The sequence below is a fragment of the Natrix helvetica genome, assembly GCF_964273705.1.
Source record: "Natrix helvetica genome assembly, chromosome: Z".
Taxonomy (NCBI): Eukaryota; Metazoa; Chordata; class Lepidosauria; order Squamata; family Natricidae; genus Natrix; species Natrix helvetica.
This window is the reverse complement of record NC_138554.1, coordinates 112,455,992-112,477,844: the sequence shown is the minus strand read 5'-3', so window position 1 is coordinate 112,477,844 and position 21,853 is coordinate 112,455,992. Positions and strand designations below refer to the sequence as shown.

The following is a 21,853-nucleotide window of genomic DNA, read 5'->3' as shown; positions in this document are numbered from 1 at the left end:
CCTCCGGAGGGCCTCCGGGGGGTCGGGGGAGGCTCTTTTTGCCCTCCCCAGGCTCCTATAAAGCCCCTGGAGCCTGGGGAGGGCAAAAAAAATGTAAAAAGGGGGGTGTCGCACGTTGTGCACGCATGCGCACTGGGGGGGTCACGCGTTGCATTATGGGTGCGGCACGCTCGCACTCGACCCCTCTGCGCGCCCCCCACTTGTGGCACGTGAGCCAAAAAAGGTTCGCCATCACTGTTATAGAGCAAATGTTGTTGAAGCACTGCCCAACTGCTGGCCCTCACCATTTGGCTGCTTTTGGCCTGTGCGTGCCAAATTTTCGGCCTCCATGTGCCCTGTTTTCAGCCTCCGGGTGCCCCATTTTTGGCCTCTGCGCATTCCTGTTTTCGGCCCATTTCAGGCAGCAAAGATTGCCACCGTTTGCTGCCAGAAATTGCCCGCTGCATGGAATGGGCCAAAAATGGGAGGCACGAAGGCCGAAAACCAGGCATGAGGAGGCAAAAAAACGGATGTGCGGAGGCCTAAAATGGGATATACGGAGGCTGAAAATGGGGTGCGTGGAGACTGAAAACGAGATGTGCGGAGGCAGGGATAGGCGGCGTCGTTCTCCACAGCCTGGAATAGCTGATTGACAGTATTCCAGGTGGCTGATCCAACCGCCAATCAGCTGTTCGTGCTAAATTGGGCTGTGATAACAAGCTGAAGCTGACCAGGCTGTTGGCTGTTTGCTGCAAGGACAGGCTGTTTGCTGCTAGCCAGATAAATACCAATGGATGCTGGGAGGCAGAAGCGGTTCTTTTTTTCCTCCCCAAAAGCTAGGTGCATCTTATGGTCTGCAGTGTCTTATAGTGTAAAAAATACGGTACATAAAACAAGTCAAAAAAATATTGACATCACAGCTGAATGGAGGAAATATCATAAAAGCAATTAACATCTGGGCAGTGCCTGTAATATGATACTCAGCTGGAATAATTGATTGGACTCAGCTAGAAGTTGATAATTTGGATCGAAGGACAAGAAAACTAGCGACAATGCATCACACGCTGCACTCAAAAAATGATACTGATCGATTATACTTGCCAAGATCTCAGGGTTGCAGAGGACTCTTACAGGTGAAACAAACTGTGAAAGAGGGAAAACACGGCTTAAATGACTATATAAAGAAAGCAAAAGAGCCTCTGCTGAAGGAGGTGAACAAGGGAAACCTCTTAAAAACAACAAGATTGAAAGCAGAGTATCGAAAGGAAATAATTGACCATCGAGTTCCTAACTGGAAAATGAAGCCTATGCACAGTCAATATACAAAGCTAACATGAGATATACAACTTTTTCATTTGGAAACCAAATGAAATTCCTCTAACAGTCTAACTAAAGAAGCAAAAAATCTGAAACAAAGAATAACTGAGCACCTAGAACAGAAAAAAACCCACATCAGAATAAGGTTGCCTGCTTTAAAGCTTGTTCCAAAGAAACATCTACACAAGCATTAAAAGATGAAAACACCACAATATCAAGTATAAGCACCAACTCACTGCAAAAAAACAACAACTAATGTACAGCACAGCTGCAGTTATAACTAAATACCTGGGATATAAAATCAACAAAGAAGAAGAAAAAAACCTGCACCACAAAAATGGAAGATTAGACTGGAAAATAAAATCAGCAAGCTGAGATCAGGTGCAAGCAAGCTACAATAGATGAAAGTACAAGAAGAAGGCCAAAGAATAACTAATCAAGAAATACCACATAGAAACAAGAAAGCTCAAGGAAGCCCTGGAAATAACAAAGCAGGAAATAATGGCTGTAGCCAAAGAAGATAAGCAGATACGAAGCTCGAATTGTAAATTATAGGCAGAACCTCCAATTTCAATCCAATCAGAAATGTTTCTACCAATCCATCAATGGAGATGGATTGGTGGAAATGAATCAATTAGCAGCTGACAAGGAAGAAATAGTGTAGTTCTGGGCACAGATATGGGATAACCCAAAGAAATACAACAAGGATGCAGCTTGGTTAAAAGAGGTGGATAAGAAAAAAAAAGCTGAAATGAAAGAACTAGTAATAATAGCAGAAATGATAGAGAAAAGAGTAAGAGTAAGTTCAAGAATTGGTCCAGCACCTGGTGAAGATGAACTGCATAGTTTTTGGCTGAAACATCTAACTGGTTTATACCTACTTGTTGCCAAGCAGTTTAACAACATACTACAAGAAAATGAAAATGAAAAGTGGTTACCATCTGGCAGAATACCTGATAATGAAAGATCCAGTAAAAGGGACATCACCAGGTAACTACAGGCCAATTTCCTGCTTCCCAATAACTGTCAAATTGTTAACTGATGTGGTAGCTGATACAGTCCAACAGCAACCAGTTGAAAACAATCTCTTTCCATCTGAGCAGAAATAGCAGAGGAGCAAAAGATCAACTCTTAATTCACAAAATGATTTTGGAAAACTACAGGAGAAGGAAGACTAATGTGAATGTAGCATGGATTGACTTCAAAAAGGCATTCAACTCTCTGCCACATGACTGAATAATCAAGTGCCCAGAAATAACAGCAGCCAGTAGAAACATCAGAAGCTTTGTACAAAGATTGATGGCACAATGGAAGACACAGTTGCAGGTCATTGGTTAGAGACTGGGAGAGGTTAATATCAAGAGTGGAATATTTCAAGGAGATGCACTGTCACCACTACTATTTGTCATTGCCCTTTTTCCTCTGTCAACAATACTGAATAACGCAGGCCAAGGCTATCAAACATCAAAAACACCTAACAGACTATCCAACCTCCTTTACATGAACCATCTGAAGCTGTAGGGAAAAACCATCTGAAATAGAACTGCTGTTCAATACTGTTTATATATAGTCCAGATATTGTAATGGAATTTGTATTGGACAAATGTGCCACACTCATTATCAAACAAGGAAAAATAGTGAAAACTGAAAGATGCCCCATGAAAATAAGATTAAGAGTCTGGATAAAAATGATTACCACAAGTATCCTTCAAGCTGACAACATCAAGTATACTGAAGTCAAGAAAAAGAGTAGAGGTGAATACATCAAGAGAGTGAAGATGATCTTAAGCTCCAAACTCAATGAAGGAAATACCAATGGAGGCAATCAACATCTGGGCAACTCTTGAAGGATAATGAACTTGATCCACTGAAGATAGTATGCCAGGAAAGCGCACAGACTGACTACAAGTGGCAGCATGACAAAGTAGCAACAATGGTGGATTGGAAGATCTGCAAGAGATATCATTTGCCTGCAAGCAAGAACTAGTAGGACCATAAAATAGAGAAGGTCATAGAAAATGAAGAAGTTAAATTGCTCTGGTACTTCAGAATTCAAACAGACAAGTGCATGCAACATAACACCTCAGACATAACAATTGTCGATAAGAAAGGCAAAAGAGTCTGAATAGTGGATATAGCAATAGCTGGAGGCAGCAGAACAGAAGAGAAAAAACTGAGAAGATAACAAAATACAAAGACCTACAAATAGAAATAGAATGAAAAAACAAACAATAGTAGTACCAATTGTAATAGGTACCTTGGGTGCAATTCAAACCATCTGGAGCACCATTTGAACACCATTGGCATTGACAAATTTGCCATCAGTCAATTGCAAAGGGCAGCTTTACTGAGAACAGCTTCCATCCTGCGACAATAATACTATCAAATATCTAAATCTGCCAATATACTCAGACATTGCTTTTAGAGCCTTGGCTAGCACTTAAAGTGTTAAGTTTTTACCAGTCTCAAACTGTGAATCAAACTGAAGATTAAATCTTAATAAAAAAAATAATAATAATTCCCCAGTGAGGCATTACTTTGATGTGGTTGTGGGTCTTGCGTATCCCGAGGAAGATGAGAATGTGGCATGGATTGACTTCCAAAAGGCATTCAATGCCAGAAAAATCTCATCAAAGGAGTCACATATAGATTGTCTCTCCCATAAAAAATATGGTGAGGCATAAATTTCAGAAAGCCATACCAGCTCGGATGTCACCCTGGTTAACAAGGTCCGTACTAGATGTTGGAACTCCTTGATATCTGATGAAAAATGGGCTACAGGACTGTTGGCTGAGCCACCAGGGACAGCAGCTGCAAAACTATTGGAAAAAAGAGTGCTTGAGAGACACATTGTACAGAATGCCACATTAGTTTGGGCTAAAAGGCACAGGTAAGATTAAGTAAATGCATGCTGGGGAAGGGAGAGCATGTGGCTGGGGATTGTGGTATTTAGCTAACTCTGCCACAGGCACAAAGCAGAGATCTGATTTAGTTATGAGTGCTTCTCTTCTACAAAAATCTTTTTTTGCATTTTTGCAGATGTCAGTCTAGATTCCATATAAAATAAACAACATAATAGAAATAAATAATAAAAACAAAATGAAAATAGAAAATAGAAAACAAGCTTGTCAGGAAAGATGTGTTTGAAAACAGTCTGCCTGTAGGAGACGACCAGGCTGAGCCTGAGGAAGGGTTCAAATGCATCATCAGTCTCGAGTCCCCCTGTACCCACAAAAGATCTAAGTCCAGCCCACCTTGAATTCCACTGACTCTTATCTACCACCAATTTGCTTTGACTGTTAGTAGCTCAGATTCTTGTAGCGAGCTTAAGCTTGCAATAAATCTTTATATTCATTTGAATTTCCTATATTTCCTGATTTCTCACGCTTGTCAGTCATACTTCTGTGGTTCTGCCTAGCACTTGGAGATGAGAAACAGAAACTGCTCAGGTGGAACCAAGTTACACTGAAGTAAACAGAGCTTCTTTCCTTGCATTTTCCTAGTGCAGTATTTCAATTGTTGATTGATAATCAGAGATGCCATATGCCAGCAAGTGCCAAACAGCCACTGACAAGCACCCTCATTCACTTCCCTTATCAGTTTGGATTCAAAGCATCTGAATAGAATCCTATTTCTTTTCTTAGGAACACAAACTTTTTAAAAAGTCTGTGTTAAAATTAGCACTCTTTTATCTTCATAAACTGACAATTAGTCATTTTTACATCACCAAATATATAGACCTCGATCCGTGGCAAGCACCTCAAGTTCTAATTAATGTCTGCCACCTGTCTAAATACTATTAGCTAATGAGGTTTCTTTTTTCCCCCTCTCTGCTGCTTTTTCATTTAAGGTCTACGCAGAAATATAATCTTTATTAAAGTCCAACAAATGTTCTCCTCCAGCAATGAGAGTTTATCACAAAGACTAAAACCAGCATTGTTTTTTTGGTTATCAGGTTACAGTAGCTTAAGTCTCTAAGCACTAGGATCTCCATATAGCTGATCAGTTGCAGCTGTTAATTGTGGAGTGGGGAGGCCAGCTGACATCTGTTTCTTGCCCAGTTACCTAATGGTTCATTTCCAGGTCTTAAAAAGGTAAGTACCCTCCAACCAAAGACAATGCCCAACTCTGCCAAGATCTGTCCTCTATCCTGCTTGTCTTCTGCTGGTTTGTTCATACAATGCAAATTTGAGTGAACTCACATCTGCCACTGATCGACCCAATTCGTGAGCAATCTTTTCCCATCGACCAGGCGTCCCCCCTGGGAACTTAACCATACTTCTTGTCAGTTGGCTAAGGTCCTCTTCCATCCATTCAGGGGCCTGTAAAATATTTGTAAAACATTTAGTACACCAAGAAACTCGAAGGGCTTTTATAGTAATTGAAAACACCAAACATGAATCTTAAGCAAAGCAGTCCAATAAAATCTGTTAAGCAATAAGAATGTTTTTACAGCTTTTTAATGGTGCCCACTTGTAGAAGATCCAACCTATCTGATTTATGTAATAGATGTTATACACGTATCTTGAAGACCAAGCCTATCTACTTAACAAAATAATTCTATGTTTCTATGTGTGTCAATCCATCCATGTTCACATACAGGGAGAAAAATAAAATTAACAAGGCCCCATGATAACAATATTTTTCATGGACACATGTTTTAACTTACAGGCACTATAAAAAAAAGCATAGAGAATATATTCCTTGGTGGTGCATATTTAGAAATGATGAACCAGGCCCTTATTTAACAAAATAGATGTATTTGCTAAGTTATAAATTGCTCTGGAGAAAAAGGGATGTTAAGAGATTATGAATAATGTGTTAAAAAAACAGCCAAGCCTGCATAGCTCCTAAGCATGGTGCACTCATTAGGGAGGGTAGAAAACGCACCCATCAACTTCCAGGCACTTGCATGACACACCCATTGTGAACAATTTCTTACTTTTTGAATCATTTCTCCAAGCAAAAGGAGCTGCATGAAAAAGCCTTCACATGCACCCAAAGAGCAATTTCCACTGTCCTTTCCTATCAAAACACCATCTGGATCAGGCTTCCTCTACACTAATGCAGGCAGTGAGCAACAGCTTCCCGTTTCTCTTTTATTTCTAAAAGGAGCCTTTTATGACAAATACCTCCCCCTAATCACTATTTCTGATAATGAACAGGCAGGCATCAAGCAGTTTGCATTACAGAGCCATCAGTGCTAAACAACAGTCAGAGGTGAATGACCCCTGGGACCATCTCCACAGCTACAGCAAAGCTTCTGCCTGACACTAATCCTGCCTGTCATTCTCCCACTGTGCTCGAACTGCACTGACATCCGCCTACTGCACTGCAAGCAGAAACGGGGCCCTCTCTGACTTTTTACTGTCTCCCCCAATCAATGGCTCCAGCGTGCTCTTTTCACCATGTCCAAATGGCAGCTTCACTCATCGTCAGAGGGCCTTGCCCCTTGTTTAAAGGGGCTCCCCAAAGGCACTCCCATTTGCATTCATTTGCAAAGCAAACTACTCTTATTCACTTTGTTCAGGGCGATCAGGAATGCTCCCTGAAGCAGAGAAATTGGCATAAATATACAGCCTGCTGCTTAAAAGACAGTAAATAATAGCCAATAATTGGAAGGATTTTTTTTTCAGTCATCCTTCTCTTGTGTCCATGCGTGTCTTTGTCCACCCAATGCCAAAATCAAATCTACCTGGATTATTGTACCATTATCGTGATCAAAATAGAACACAAAACAGATGAGAACATGCACTGCCATAACCTAACACAGAATGTCCCATTTTCAGCAGAACAACACCCATACACGCACAAAGTGGTATTGGTTTGGCCTATAAAAAGGAGGAGCTAATTTCCATTAGACAGTCATCATTGCCTTCCGTGAGAAGGTTCTACTCACCTGTTTCCCCAAAGCATTACTTAAGAGTTATGTGAGGTAAAATTTACCATCCAAATAGCAGAGTATCAAATGCACACAACCAGAAATCCTTTGCAGCATACTGCATATTATACATCGAATGCGGTTCTGAAGATCCTGTTGCCTCAAATCAATTCAATAATATTTAAAGTTAAAATATTTAGATGATGTTATAAATAATCAGTGGGAGATTCTTCTGCATGAAATTGAGACAGCCTATGATGTCCACCCTGGGGTATCAGCAACTGATTTGCTCTCAACACCTAGAATGGCATTGTATAGTATGGTCAACAGATATTCAAGTTCTTTGAAAATCCAAAAAGTTTTGAACCATTTGAAATTGGGTAGAGTACAACAGGAAAGAAGAATGATTCCCCAAATTGTCTTTATTGTATAAACAGATTAAATTAAGCATTTGCACATAGGTGGTCTTTGACTTACTACAATTTAGCCTAATGTTGCTTAGCGAGACATTTGTTCAGTAAATTTTGCCCTATTTTACTACCTTTCTTGCCATAGTTGCTAAGTGAATGTTTATGGTTGCTAGGCAAGTAACACAGTTGATAAGTGACTCTGCCTTCCCCATTGACTTTGTTTGTCAGAAGGCCACAAAAGGCGATCACATGACTCTGGGACACTGAAACCATCATAAATATGAACAGGTTGCCAAGCATCCAAATTTTGATCACGTGACAATGAAGATGCTGCAATAGTTGTAAATCTGAAAAACAGTCATAAATCATTTTTTCAATACCACTGTAATTTCAAACAATCACTAAATGAACTTGCAAATCAAGGACTACCTGTACATGCTTTGATGCATATACAATATGCACCAAATATATTTAGACATGCATACATCCATACCCCTTCATACATGTAAATGCTCATAATTTATTTTAAAATCCTCACTTTTAGATTCTCAGTGCATATATTTATCAATCACAAAAGGTTGTCTATTATTAAGATCTGCCTCTTTTTCAGTCTAAAAGTGTTATCTTAATGGTTAACTACACTAGAGGTCTTATAAATGTATTGGGCATGAAGTGTAAAGCGTTAAGGCAGAAACTTCATTATCAAATACTCTGATGCATTGTGCAGTTGTTTATTTAGCTCTGAGTGAGATATTTAAATAATTTTATGTTTATCAATGTTGATCTTTTAGAAATCATAGTTAATTACTGATATAAATTTATTTTTTATCTCCAAAGGTTTAACTTATCCAAACTTTAGAATGCTAATAATTTCTAGTCAATATTGTATAAACATCATTGTAGCCAAGTAATACTATGTATTATGTTTTATAATAATACAATAAAATAAATGATAGCGAAAAAGATTTATTGTGGCTAAAATGTTTACACCTCTGAGCCACAGGCCAGTTAAATCATCTAGTTACTGGTTTTATATTCACAAAGCCATTGCTATGAGGGTCTTGTGCAGAAAGAAAATGATTAGTGTAGCCAGAAGGCAACCTGGCTTCTTTTTTGTAGTTCTACATTGTATCTCTGCTTTTTGGGGGAGGTAAAAGTTCCACTCGCACATATGTGCTAGTTGTTCCTGACTCTAGGGGGCGGTGCTCATCTCCGTTTCAAAGCCGAAGAGCCAGCGTTGTCTGAAGACGTCTCCGTGGTGATGTGGCTGGTGTGATTAAACACCGAAGGCGCATGGAGCGCTGTTACCTTCCCACCAAAGTAGTCCCTATTTTTCTACTTGCAGTTTTACATGCTTTCAAAGTGCTAGGTTGGCAAGAGCTGGGACAAGTAACGGGAGCTCACTCCGTTATGCGGCACTAGGGATCCGAACCACTGAACTAAATCTTTCTGATTGACAAGCTGAGCATTTTAGCTACTGAGCCACCGCATCCCTTTATTTGATTTTATAAAAGATCTTTATTTTCCAATTATGTATTTCCATGTGTACTAGATTCCTATTTAATTTTTTTCAGTCAGAATAATAGGCAGTCTGGAGAGAACTGTCCATGAAATAGATAAAATTTGCAATTTTCCTTTAAAACCTTTGAAAGAGTAAAATTAATTTATGAATATCAACATAAACTGAGAACATTAACTTACTATGCTTTCTTCCAATTTGGAATTTATCTTCTATTAATATAACTGCAATGTTCCAAATCATTTTCATTCTGAATCTAATAAGACACTTTAAGAATGATAGAGAGCATTCTATGTTTCTAGGAAATAGCATCTTCCACATTTTCAACATTTCCATAATGGTTATATCTAGAGTTAAGTCAAAGAAGTTAGACTACAGCCAACTTTGCAGGATATCTGATGCTTTACATGAACAGTACACATATAACCTGGAGAACTTCACACAGATCTGAGAAACCACCCTTTAAATGCCAAGATAAAATTTAGATGCCAACAGCAGAAAAGGACTCATTATAATTAGAATGCTAGTAAAAGCATAATTGAGCTTTTCTCTCCAGAAGTCAGATTGTTCTTAGAAATGTCCATAACTGATACTATGGGAAACATTTCAAATATTAATCTATAGCATCCATCCTTAAGCAAGAGTCCAGAAGCTTCTCTACCAGAATTTCTCCCTTCTCAGAGAAGTTTAGATATCTAAAATGCAAAAACGCAAACAATTTTATGTTAAAACTCAGTCCTCCACAATCCTTGTTTGTTGGTGAAGAGCCACAGCTTTGTTCTTCTTTTTTTTAAAAGGTTTGCTGAATTTACAGCTCTTAGGCAACAGTTAATTGGGCTTTTAGATGCAGCAGAACCTCCTACAATTCAACTGCTACAATCATCTAGGAGGGTGGCCGCAGTGTGAATTTATTTTCCTGCTCCGAAGCCAATACTATGAGAGTTAAATGAATGCATATGCATAAGCCTTTATCACTTCAAACTACGTTTGTCCAATATTACCCAAAACCTGGCCAGAATTCATTTCTATGGTAAAGTAATAGAAAATGCCACATAGGGAGGGGACAGCTGTTGTATCTACACAAGCATCCAGATTTTACATCAGAAAAGCTGTGCTTTGGGATTAAGTCCCCACATTGAATGCTGTGCAGTCAAAAAGAAAAGCCAGAAACAAGAGGCCTTATTTTAACACAAAAATTAAAAGGGATTTGTGCACTTCATAAATATTCGTATGATTTTGTGAAAGAACAGAAGGAGGTTACCGTATTACATTTCAATAATGCAGATCAACTTCTATTAGCTTATTCCGTTTATTGTTGTTTTAAGCAAATGTTATTATATATAATATTTTCTCCTCAGGTGGTTCTAATTTGTAATAATTAAAAGTAATTAACACAGTGTTTATTTACATGAACGTGCACCTGGATTTTGCTGACCCAGTCAACAAGTCCACCTGAATTTTTAATGGTCTGTCATTCATTTTCATTCAGAAAATTCTATTGCTCTTGATTTAAAATTATTTATTTTAGTTTCGTATCATTCAGCATACTTGAAATTAGCAGTCTCTACAATTAGAATGGTATGGATTGTTTAAAGTAAAAGCCTAAGATTGTTATAAAATTCCTGCTATGAATTATTTGTTTACTTATTAGGAAAAGCAAGCTTTGATTTTTGATTAATGATAATTCTTTAAGAACTTCCCAATAGTCTATCATCGTGTTTTCAAACTTGCCAACTTTTAAGCTTTATGAATTTCAAGTTCCCAGAATTTCCCAACCGACATGTTGACTGATAGAACTCTGGGAATTGAAATACACATATATTAAAGTTGCCAAAAACACTCACTAGTGCATTTATCTGTGTCCTTCAGCGCTGTAATGGCAATTATTAAGCAAACACCAATATAATAAAACTGAGCTCTGAGCAAGTCATGGATTCCCATACTTGACAGCAGAGAATGGACAGCTGCAGTTTTCTTTGTGCAATTCCAGCTGAATTTCTCATGATACTTTGGCCTCACTCATGAATCCATAATCTATCTACCTGAAGAAGAAGAGAGGGAAAGGGGGGGGGGGATCGAAAATCAGAGAAAAGAAGATGGCTTCCATTATTTTTTCTAAAGATACTAAAGCCTGAAGTAGAAGTAGCATAGGGCTGCTGTCTGAGATAGGTATGTTAATGCTACCCATTCCATAGCAAAGTTAGCATTATTAATTGTTCCGAAAGAACTGTCGCATGTCAATGGTGTCCTTTAAAACAGGACATTCAGAGAAATATAGTACATAGTATTTGGGAGAAGTACTTTGCAACATTCACAAATTCTTTAAAGATGTTTCTGTCAATTGTCTGGTGACCCTGCACCTGGTCTGTCTCAACCATCTCTCCCAGATCCAAGATGACCTAAACGATTAACTAACCCTGAACTATAAAACAATCATAATACATGTGAAAGAATAAAGTCTTTGCAATTCATAATCCTGACTTACATTTTAATCTCCTAGGTTTTTAAGAACTAATGGAAATTGTGATCCTTTTACAATATCACCTTAAAAATAAAAGGTTTTTTAATTACTGAGTATGGCATTCAGTTAATAATAGCATAAAGATCAAATTAAAATGAGCAATTACTTATACTGTCACAAGATCAAAGTAAAGATTAAAAATATTCTAAATTATCTTGGTGTCATCAGCCACTAACTGCCCACAAGTCTAAAATAGCCCCAAGGTTTAGTTTCTTTTGAAAAATATTAAATGTATACCCATTTCTTCATTAAACATAGGACTAAGGCAGTGCTTCTCAATTATTTTCTGTCATGCCCCCCCTAGGAAGAAGAAAACATTTCGCCCCCCCCCCCCCCGCGCGACTGTAAATAGTATCATTTGTCTATAAAATTGTTATAAGTACACCTCTGCATAACATAGCACACTGGTCTTTCTTCGTCTCCCACCGTAGTCACATGCTTTCTTTCCTCTTTCCCTCTTACTTGTCTATCCTTCCTTCCACCCTCCCTTCCTCCTTCCCTTCCTTCCTGCCTCCCTTCCAGTTCCCTCCTTCCTCTTTCCCCCTGCCTGCCAGCCTTCTTTCCCTCCTGCTTATCTATGCTTCCTTCCTTCCTTGCACCTCCCTCCCTTCTGCCTGCCTGCCTTCTTTCCTCTTTCCCTATCCTCCTATCCTTCCTTTCTCCCTCCCTCCTTCCCTGCCTCCCTTCCAGTTCCCCCCTTCCTCTTTCCTCCTGCCTGCCTGCCTTCTTTCCCTCCTGCTTATCTATGCTTCCTTCCTTCCTTGCACCTCCCTCACTTCTGCCTGCCTGCCTTCTTTCCTCTTTCCCTATCCTCCTATCCTTCCTTTCTCCCTCCCTCCTTCCCTGCCTCCCTTCCAGTTCCATTCTTCCCTCCTTCCTTCTGCCTCCTTCCTGCCTGCTTGCCTTCTTTCCTCTTTCCCTCCGGCGTGTCTGCTTTTCTTTCCTTCCTTCCACCTCCCTTCTGCCCTTCTTCTCTCCCTCCCTGCCAGCAGCTCCTCCAGCATCCCAGCTGGAAGCAGCAGCACAACAGTCGCCGTTACCAGGGGCGAAGGGGTGGCGGTGGCAAGATCGGGCGACCGCCGCCCCTTTGTCCCTTCCCCAACAGCGGCTGTTGCGGTGGAGCTTCCAGACGGAATGCTGGCGGTGGAGCTGCTAGCGGGGAGGCGAGCTACGCGGTGGCGAAGACAAGCGGTCCCATGCTTCCCTCCCTCCCACCCCCGCCCAAGCAGGCTTCTTGCACAGCTCCAGCCCGCGGCTCCAATGAAAATCCAGTCCGAAGTGCTGCCACTTCCAGGCGGCATATATTATGCCTCGCCCACGCCTTCGCCGCCGTTGCACCCAGATGGAAAGGGAGCCTTCGCGCCCCCCTTTACGGAGCCTCGTGCCCCCCCAGGGGGGCGCGCCCCACTATTTGAGAACCGCTGGACTAAGGTGAGTTCTGGATATCAGGGCTGAATCCAAGAGGACAGCCAAGCTACAAATCCCAAGCTCAACTTGATCTCATGCAGGTTCAGTCTGATTGATTTTTCAGCTGACCAGAGAAATCCCCATCATGTCTAGATTAAACTAGTCAAAATCTTTGAAAAAGGTATGTATGTGTGGATGGAAGAGTTGGGAATGCTATTGTTATTAAGGAGTTCCCAGCAGCTTATAAAAGATTTGGGTGCTATTTTGCTTGGTACGAATACTTTTTGTGTTATACTTTTCAATCTATCTGCTTGAGCTAATAAGAAAGCTTAAAATTCTTTATTTACTGGAGTTTTTGTTCATTGCCTCTGGATCCGAAAAAATTAGTTGTCTGGGCACCTAATCACTGCCCTGACACTTGGCAAAACATAATTAGCCACAAAGGTTGGATCCAGTGACAATGCCCTTCCGGAGAAGAAAATCAGCATGGTGAATATATTTCTGGTCGACCCAGCACAAGTGTCTGGAGTCAGAGGCTCAAATATTAAACCATGTGATCTCACCAGTGTCATGACAGCATAAGTTGACACAATTTGGAGAGTTTGAATGCAATACTTAACTGTATATAGTTACTGGGAGTAACAAAAAACAGTGGGTGAACTAGGATGCGTCTTTTTTGTTGTGCTCCAGAACATCTGCGAACAATTACAAGCTAGTCAGAGGAAGGTACATCAGCAAAATGAAGAAATTATCGCTTATAACGATTAGCAATCTGTCTCTTGAGACTGGGACTGGAACAGGCCCAAGATTGGGAGGGAATCAACAGAGGAACTAACTGTAACTATGGCTGTTTGGTTTGCAAAATTAAAGCATCATAAACAGACAAAGAAAAGGTGCATACCCAACCTTGCAAAGTCAAAGCTCTCATCTCATTCTGGGAGTGGAATATAGAAACCTGGGATGATCATATATGAGATTCTGATGATGATGAATCCAGTTTAAAGGACTGGGGAGGTGCCTCCAATTTCCTGGTGGAGATGACACAGTACCTGGAAATTTTATAGTGTGTAAAACTATAAAAACTATAAAATTGGTGTATTATTGTATTTTTGTTGTCTTTAGGAATACATTTAGGGGCATTTTAAACAAAGGAATAAAAGAGATGAAGTTTGGTATGCTCTTGCTTTATGAGCTTTAAAACACAATTCAATTTCTGCATTTGGAACTCCTTGCCATTGCAAAGAGTGTTGCAAATTTGTTGTCAAATGTATGCATTTTTCCCTCCTTCCTTTTTTTTTAAAATCAAGGAAGGGAAGGGATACCATTTTTTTTGACAGACATTTTGGTATAGTGATTCCCAAGCTAGAAACTGGGAAATTGCAAATTCTGGTTTTGCCTTTTTCACTACATACAATTGGGTGATTCGGGGCTAATCACTTTCTCTCAGCTTTAGAAATGAGACACTTGCAAGGTACTTTCAAAAAAGTTGCCAACAATACTAAAAATCAATACGGATTGAAAAACTAAAAAGAAATTAAGAGAAAATCCCCAGCCTAAAGTGGTTAAAAGAAGACAATGCTGCTTTCATTTCTGGCATGTATTTATTTACTAAAAAAACTATGAAAGCACACTTCTAAATGTGGGCAAGACTTGTTATTTATAGCCAATGTTCCCTCTCCTGAAACTGACAAATAAAACAATGTAGTTTTGCAAAAATTGTGGGAAAGGTGGCCAAAGTTCACTTGGAAAGACCATTAAAAGTAAGGTGACTAGGAGATTACAGGTTGTATATTAAATTAGCCATTTATTTGACTAATGGGAATGGAAATGCATGGAAATTCTACAGGATTTCAGAACCCACAGCTTTCATTGGGGTTTGGGGGCACAGGGCTAGTTCCCTGGAACTAACAGGAATCTTAAAGAAATTATGTTAAGATGTTAATTTTGCGAGATGGGGAGCGGTTTGCTTTCTACTCTCATGTAAAAATGACTGGAGGAAATGGGTTGGATTTTAAGGCTCTTATCATCAAAATATATTTTTGTAAATGTATTTTCCTAAAGCTGTTACTGTTAGGAAAAGATGATTCTTCCTTTTGAGGCAAAATTTGCTTATTGGTACTGCTTAACTGTTATGCAGGGACACGGTGGCTCAGTGGCTAAGACGCTGTATTGATCAGAAAGGTTGGCAGTTCGGTGGTTCGAATCCCTAATGCCGCGTAACAGAATGAGCTCCCATTGCTTGTCCCAGCTTCTGCCAACCTAGCAGTTCGAAAGCATGTAAAAATGCAAGTAGAAAAATAGGAACCACCTTTGGTGGGAAGATAACAGTGTTCCATGTGCCTTCAGCGTTTAGTCATGCCAGTCACATGACTACGGAGACATCTTTGGACAGCGCTGGCTCTTTGGCTTTGAAATGGAGCTGAGCACCGCCCCCTAGAGTCAGAAACAACTAGCAGGTATGTGCAAGGGGAACCTTTACCTTTACCTAACTGTTATGCAGCTCCCAAGAATGCTTTGCATTCCAGTTTTTACTAGTAATCTCTCTCCCCTCCCTTGCAAGTAGAGTCCAATACTGGCTCTAATGCAAATTTCTGGAAGAGAAAAAAAAGGGAGGAGAGATCAAATTTTAAAGAAAGGAAAGTTAAATTGCAGGTGTCCTTGCTTATAGCAGAAACAAGACAAAATCAGGAAAGTAAAAGTACTGAAAAATAAAAAGGGGGGAGAATCCCAATCATGATGAGGAAAACTAAAAGTATTTTCAAGGAAAGAGAGGAAGGTTCTCACTGCAGGCAACGAATGCAAGGGTTTCAGAAAGAAAGAATGGTGATGACTTCATGAATTTTAGCTTTTATACTCAACAAAAGAAGATTTTTAAAATTTTATTTTAACCTCAACATGGCATACGATGAACAAAAGTGAAAAGAAAATATATTTTGGGCAATGTTTGATAGAGCCTCCTTGGGCTGATTTAGTCTATCTGAAAATTTTTAAAACAGTTTTTGGCTGAGGAAGCAGTTCAAGCACTGAATATATGCATCAATTTTCTTCTTTCCTTTGTAAATGTTGATTCTGGAAAGTTATGAGGGAATAATATAGTACTATTATTATTTTTTTGCAGTTGGGTTGTATGATGTTGTCTTTATCTAAACAGAAAATGAACTGTTCAAGTATTATCCTCAAGGGAGACACAACTGTAATTATATTAATCTTTGAATATTTATCTCTACTGCAAAAATATTCAACTAACCTATAAACACATTTGCTCACCTAAGAGTCGGCAGTTAATTGTAATGGTCCACAGATCAGACATTAGCAAAAATATTGAAGACACCTATAGTCAAGGATGACACAGGTTTAACCACACACTATGGTTGACAAGGCAAAGAATATTCTTCTTCGTTGGTTGACCCAAAAGGAGAAGGTTATATAAAATTGAAAAGAAGATGCTTTAAGTGAGGCTATATTTTAGTTTAATAAGCAATTTCTTTATAAATTCCAGAATAAGAGAATTTTTTAAAACTGGCAGTGGAAGTCACAGAGGATGGGTGTACAAATTGACTCTAATCAAAAAAAGTGACCTACAGGATTCTGGTCACAGCTATTTAAAGTGTAGAAATGTGGTAAAAGCAATTGCTGGCAGTTTTCTGTGCACTGCAACAGATCAAGGGAATCAACCCAGTCACAGTTAAAATAGTCACCCAATATAGGGGTGGATAAATGATTCCTAACAAGAAAAAGGAGGTCCAGGTCAGCACAGGCCTCTATTCTGGCAAAATGGAAACCTTATTTACAACTGAAAAATATGCCAACTTTATCCTCATTAATCACTGAACAGATGGTAGTTTGGGGTCTAGTCATATTTTTGGGAAAAGGTTAATAATGAGCTCTGAAGGGCCCACTAACAAAAATTAAATGATTGGGAGATGCAGTTAGTAAACAATCTTTGCCTTCCCTTTGAAATGATTTGAATGTCCCCTGAAGCCTCCGTTTGGTTTAATGTGCTTGCCGGCGGCATTTGAAAAGCAATTGGGGTCTTTGATGCTGGTTAAGTTTGGTTGGTTTTTTGCCGATATTTCATTACCCAACTAGGTAACATCATCGGTGCTCATTTGCACAAGAGCAGGGGTATCAAACTCGAGGTTTAATAGCAACGTCACATGATGTATCGGGACTTTCCCCCGTTCGCTAAACCAGGGATGGGTGTGACCAATGTGTGACACATCTGGTCTGTGGGCCACGAGTTTGATAGCCCTGCACAAAAGGCTAGACCTCCGAACCTATAGACCTGGTTTTTTCTTCATATTAAGAACTTTCTAGAGGTTTGGATGTCTTTCTGAGCTAACTTGTCTGTTTTTCACCCTTGCTTATTCAATAAAGGGGAGGAGTGGCAACTTCACATAGCTGCACAGCTTTTATCTGTGGAAGTCTCAAGAGTTTTGAATCACGTGCCATCAGGTGTTGTCGTCTCATGATTACAGAAGCAAGGCCATTAAGTTATGAAGGGCAGGTTTTGATAGAAACCTTGGGATTTTTGTTTATTGAGAGATTCTATGTGGATTCTGGTGCTGGGTTGTGTGGAAATTAAACATCCATGAGGCATATCTCTTGTCATTATTAAAGAGTTCCTGGTAGTTTGTAAGAGATTTGAATATTATCTTGCTTGGTATATATGCTTTTTAGGTTATGCTTTTCAGTCCATTTGCTTGACTAACAGTAAAGCTTAAAATCCTTTTATTTACTGAAGTGTTCATTGTCTCTGGATCTAAAAGAACCAATTGCCTGGACAACAAATCACTGCCCTGACACTTGGCAAAACAGTAGCCCAATTTCAGCTATCCAAATATTCAGTAGCAAAGCTCAGACTATTCAAAAAGTGTTAAAAATATAAATTTTACGGGATCGCATCTCTCCACACACATCCCTGTGGCCAATCCGCTCTCACAGGGAGGGGCTTCTCCTGGTGCCGTCCACTAGGCAATGCCAGCGGGCGGCGCCAAGGAGTAGGGCCTTCTCTGTGATGGGCCCAACCCTCTGGAATGACCTCCCCCCCGACATTAGAACCACCACTGACTTCCGCTCCTTCCGACAAAAATTGAAGACACACCTGTTCCGATTGGCTGGCCTGGCATAATCATAACTGCTACCTCCTGGAAAACATATTTTTAATCTGGTATTTTAGGGAATTGTTTTTTAAAATTTAATTTTATGGGATATTTGTTGGGGTTTTAAATTATTTACTCAGCTGTACAGTTCTTTAAACCTTTTATCCTCCTTTGTATCTATTTATCTATTTAATAATTTTAATTGCTTAATTTTATAATTATTTATATGTTGTATTTCTGATATGGACTGTACACCACCCCGAGTCCCTTTCGGGAGAGGGGGCGGTCTATAAGCGCTCAGTAAATAAATAATAAATAAATAAATAAATAAATAAATAAATAAATAAATAAATAAATAAATAAATAAATAAATAAATAAATAAATAAATAAATAAATAAATAAATAAATAAATAAATACTGGCCAGGAAATCTAAAATCCACCTGTAGGAAGAAACAGTGCCAGAAAGATGTTTATTGATCCTGAATGCTTTTGAGAGATCTAGCCGGACCAAGTTTAATGTATTTCTTTTTTTAAATATATTTTGTAGAATTGATGACCTAGGGCCGTGATGGCGAACCTATGGCACTTGTCAGGGCACGCGAGGCGCTGCCTTGTCAGCTGGCCAGCACACATGCGCGTGCTGGCCAGCTGAGTTCACCTTTTTAAAAGCTATTTTTCGCCTTCCCCAGGCTCCAGAGGCTTTATAGGAGCCTGGGGAGGGCGAAAAGAGCCTCCCCCCCCCGGAGGCTTCAGGGACCATCCCTAAAGCCTTCGGAACGCTTAAAACCACCCTCCGAGCAAACCGGAAGTGACTTCCGGGTTGCTCGGAGGGTGGTTTTAAGCGTTCTGAAGGCTTCAGGGACCGTCCGAGGCTTCCCTGATGCCTTCGGAGTGCTTAAAACAGTGCTTCTCAAATAGTGGGGCGCACCCCCCCTGGGGGGGCGCGAGGCTCCGTAAAGGGGGGCTCGAAGCCGGGTCAGGATCGGAGCGGACGCTCCGGTGCGTCTCCTCTGGCTGCTTTTGTTCCGCCCTGGCGGCAGGGATTGCCCATTAGGATCACTGAGCCCGCCCGCGTCTCTCTTCCATCAGCCGCCCCTTCTCTTTCTCCTTCCGACCGGATGCGTCTCTGTCTGGAGAGTTTCCAAGGCTCCGTGGTAAGGAAAGGCGAGAGTTTCCAAAGCTTAGAGCGCTCTGGTGTTTTATCCCGCTCTCCTTCCCTTTGAGCCCCGCCTCTGCGACTCCCTCCCTCCCTAAGTCGGCGGTCATGTTAAGGACCACTTGGACAGTCTTTGCATCTGGGATGCGTGGGTCTTTCCCACTGAGACGAGCAGGTGTTGTTTCTAGAAATCACTGCGTGCAGGATATATATGTGTGTGTTTGTGTGTGTATACATGCACATACAAGTGTCATTTCTTCAGTGTTATCACAGAAGTGAGTACACCCCTTAACATTTTGTAAATATTTAAGTATACTTAAATATTTACAAAATGTTAAGGGGTGTACTCACTTCTGTGATACTCTATATATAAATATATGTATGTATATGTTCTAGCTGTGCTCCTTTAAATCTTTTCTGCGGGGGGCGCGAAATGTTTTCTTCTTCCTATGGGGGGCATGACAGAAAATAATTGAGAAGCACTGGCTTAAAACGACCCTCCGAGCAACCTGGAAGTCACTTCCGGTTTGATTGGAGGGTGGTTTTAAGCGCTCCGAAGGCTTCAGGGAAGCCTCCGGACAGTCCCTGAAGCCTCTGGAGGGCCTCCGGGGGGTCGGGGGAGGCTCTTTTCGCCCTCCCCAGGCTCCTATAAAGCCCCTGGAGCATGGGGAGGGCAAAAAAAAATGTAAAAATGGGGGGGTCGCGTGTTGTGCACGCATGCGCACTGGGGGTCGCGCATTGCATTATGGGTGCGGCACAACCGCACTCGACCCCCCTGCGCTCCCCCCACTTGTGGCACGCGAGCCAAAAAAGGTTCGCCATCACTGACCTAGGGTAAACCAAACTTACTTTAGTTTCCAAATAAGACACACTGAAAAAAATTCAGATTAATCCTCAAAGCTGGTCCACCACTAATTTAGAACTTTGTTCTGAAATGTTGAAATTATTTATGATAAGGATCATACAAAAGAATCCCAGCACTAATAAAAGATGTTTAAAATAATGACTGAATTAGAACTTCTCTAGCTGATTTAATCAACAAGTATAGATATAAATCAAGTGTCCTCACACTGCTGTTAGCATACCTTCTGAGTAAAAAACAAAAAGATGATGCATTGAATCCATGTTTGCAACTGTAAATCTGAAGTTAATCTGAACAAAAATTTATATTCAATAACTAATTTAAAACTTTTTCCTCTTTTAATTGCTCTTTATATCAATACCAAAATCATTTTTTTCACTTATGCTGAGAGTGAAATATCCAAGAAGTTTAAAAGTTTAAAAGCTGGTGAATAACAAAAGAATCTAAGAAATGTGGGAAAGATCAATTATATATCAGAATTTGCAAATGTAAACTAATCCCCAAGCATTCTCTCTGAATATCTCTTCCAAAATGACATTCAGCATCAATGTAGTGAGAAAAACAAAATCTCTTACACAGTATTTTTTATTTATTTCATTGAATTTCTCTAAAAATCCACTACATCATTCAGTCAGATAATTTCTCAAGAGAACATATTAATAAATTTCGGGATCAGTATTTATTTAATGTAGATATCTTCTAAATGGTATCAACAAAATAAATACCACCCACAGTCAGGAGACATACAGGTTGTTGATTATTATTATGGTTGGTCACAGTCAGCCAAATGTTTAGACAGGATTTGGTATTTGTGTCTACTGAATCTTTCCAAGGACATGGGAAGGCAGATGTTGTTTAATCTGTCATTTAAGATGTAATTGTTTGATATTGTTGATGAGGAGGAAGAGGATGCTTTTAAAGAAAAATAAATAAATCTGGAGTTTTTGCGGGAAGCTAGGGGCGTAGTACTATTAAAAGTTGAACTAATTTTACATTCGATGCTTATACAGTAACAGAACAGTGTGTGTGACCGTGGTGGGTTTCAATTTTGTTTACTACCAGTTCACTCATGCAAAGCATTTGGGTGGGTGAGCGGAGCCTCCCGCCGCCACTACAACCGGTACACCCGAACCAAGAGCAACCCACCACTGGTGTGTGACTTTATCCTGATTTTATTATTTTTAGACATTTATCCTTTTATTATTTTATTATTTATTTATTTAGTTTGTCAAGCATGTATGAGATAACAGGTATAAGTATAAACATGGTCATGAACACAGGAAACGGGTATAAATAAATGGGGACAATAGGACAGGGACAGTAGGTAGACCTCTTAGGAATGGGGTAAGGTCCACTCTGGACAGTTTAAGGTTAAAGTTATGGGAATTTGAGGATGTAAGAACAGAGTCGGGTAATGCATTCCAGACATTAACCATTCTGTTGCTGAAGTCATATTTTCTGCAATTGAGTTTGGAGCGATTTACCTTGAGTTTATATTTATTGTTTGCCCGTGTATTTTTGCCATTGAAGCTGAAGAAGACATTGACAAGTAGGCCGTTACAGCAGACAATTTTGAGTACTACGCTTAGGTCAGACCTTAATCGGCGTACTTCCAGGTTGTCCAAGTCCAAAATTTCAAGCCTGGTGGTATAAGGTATTCTACTGCGAGCAGAGGAGTGGAGTACTCTTCTCGTGAA

General features: G+C 39.9%; 1 protein-coding gene across 2 annotated transcripts in view; it reads right to left on the bottom strand.

The window, feature by feature from the left end:
* The window catches only part of DNAJC1 (DnaJ heat shock protein family (Hsp40) member C1), a 112,512-nt gene that overhangs the window by 21,049 nt on the left and 69,610 nt on the right, over positions 1-21,853 (bottom strand). For both annotated transcript variants that reach the window (XM_081971696.1, XM_081971697.1), the window contains one exon: positions 5,499-5,618. In XM_081971696.1, coding sequence (XP_081827822.1) covers positions 5,499-5,618 — 120 coding nt within the window. The remainder of the gene's footprint in view (positions 1-5,498; positions 5,619-21,853) is intronic.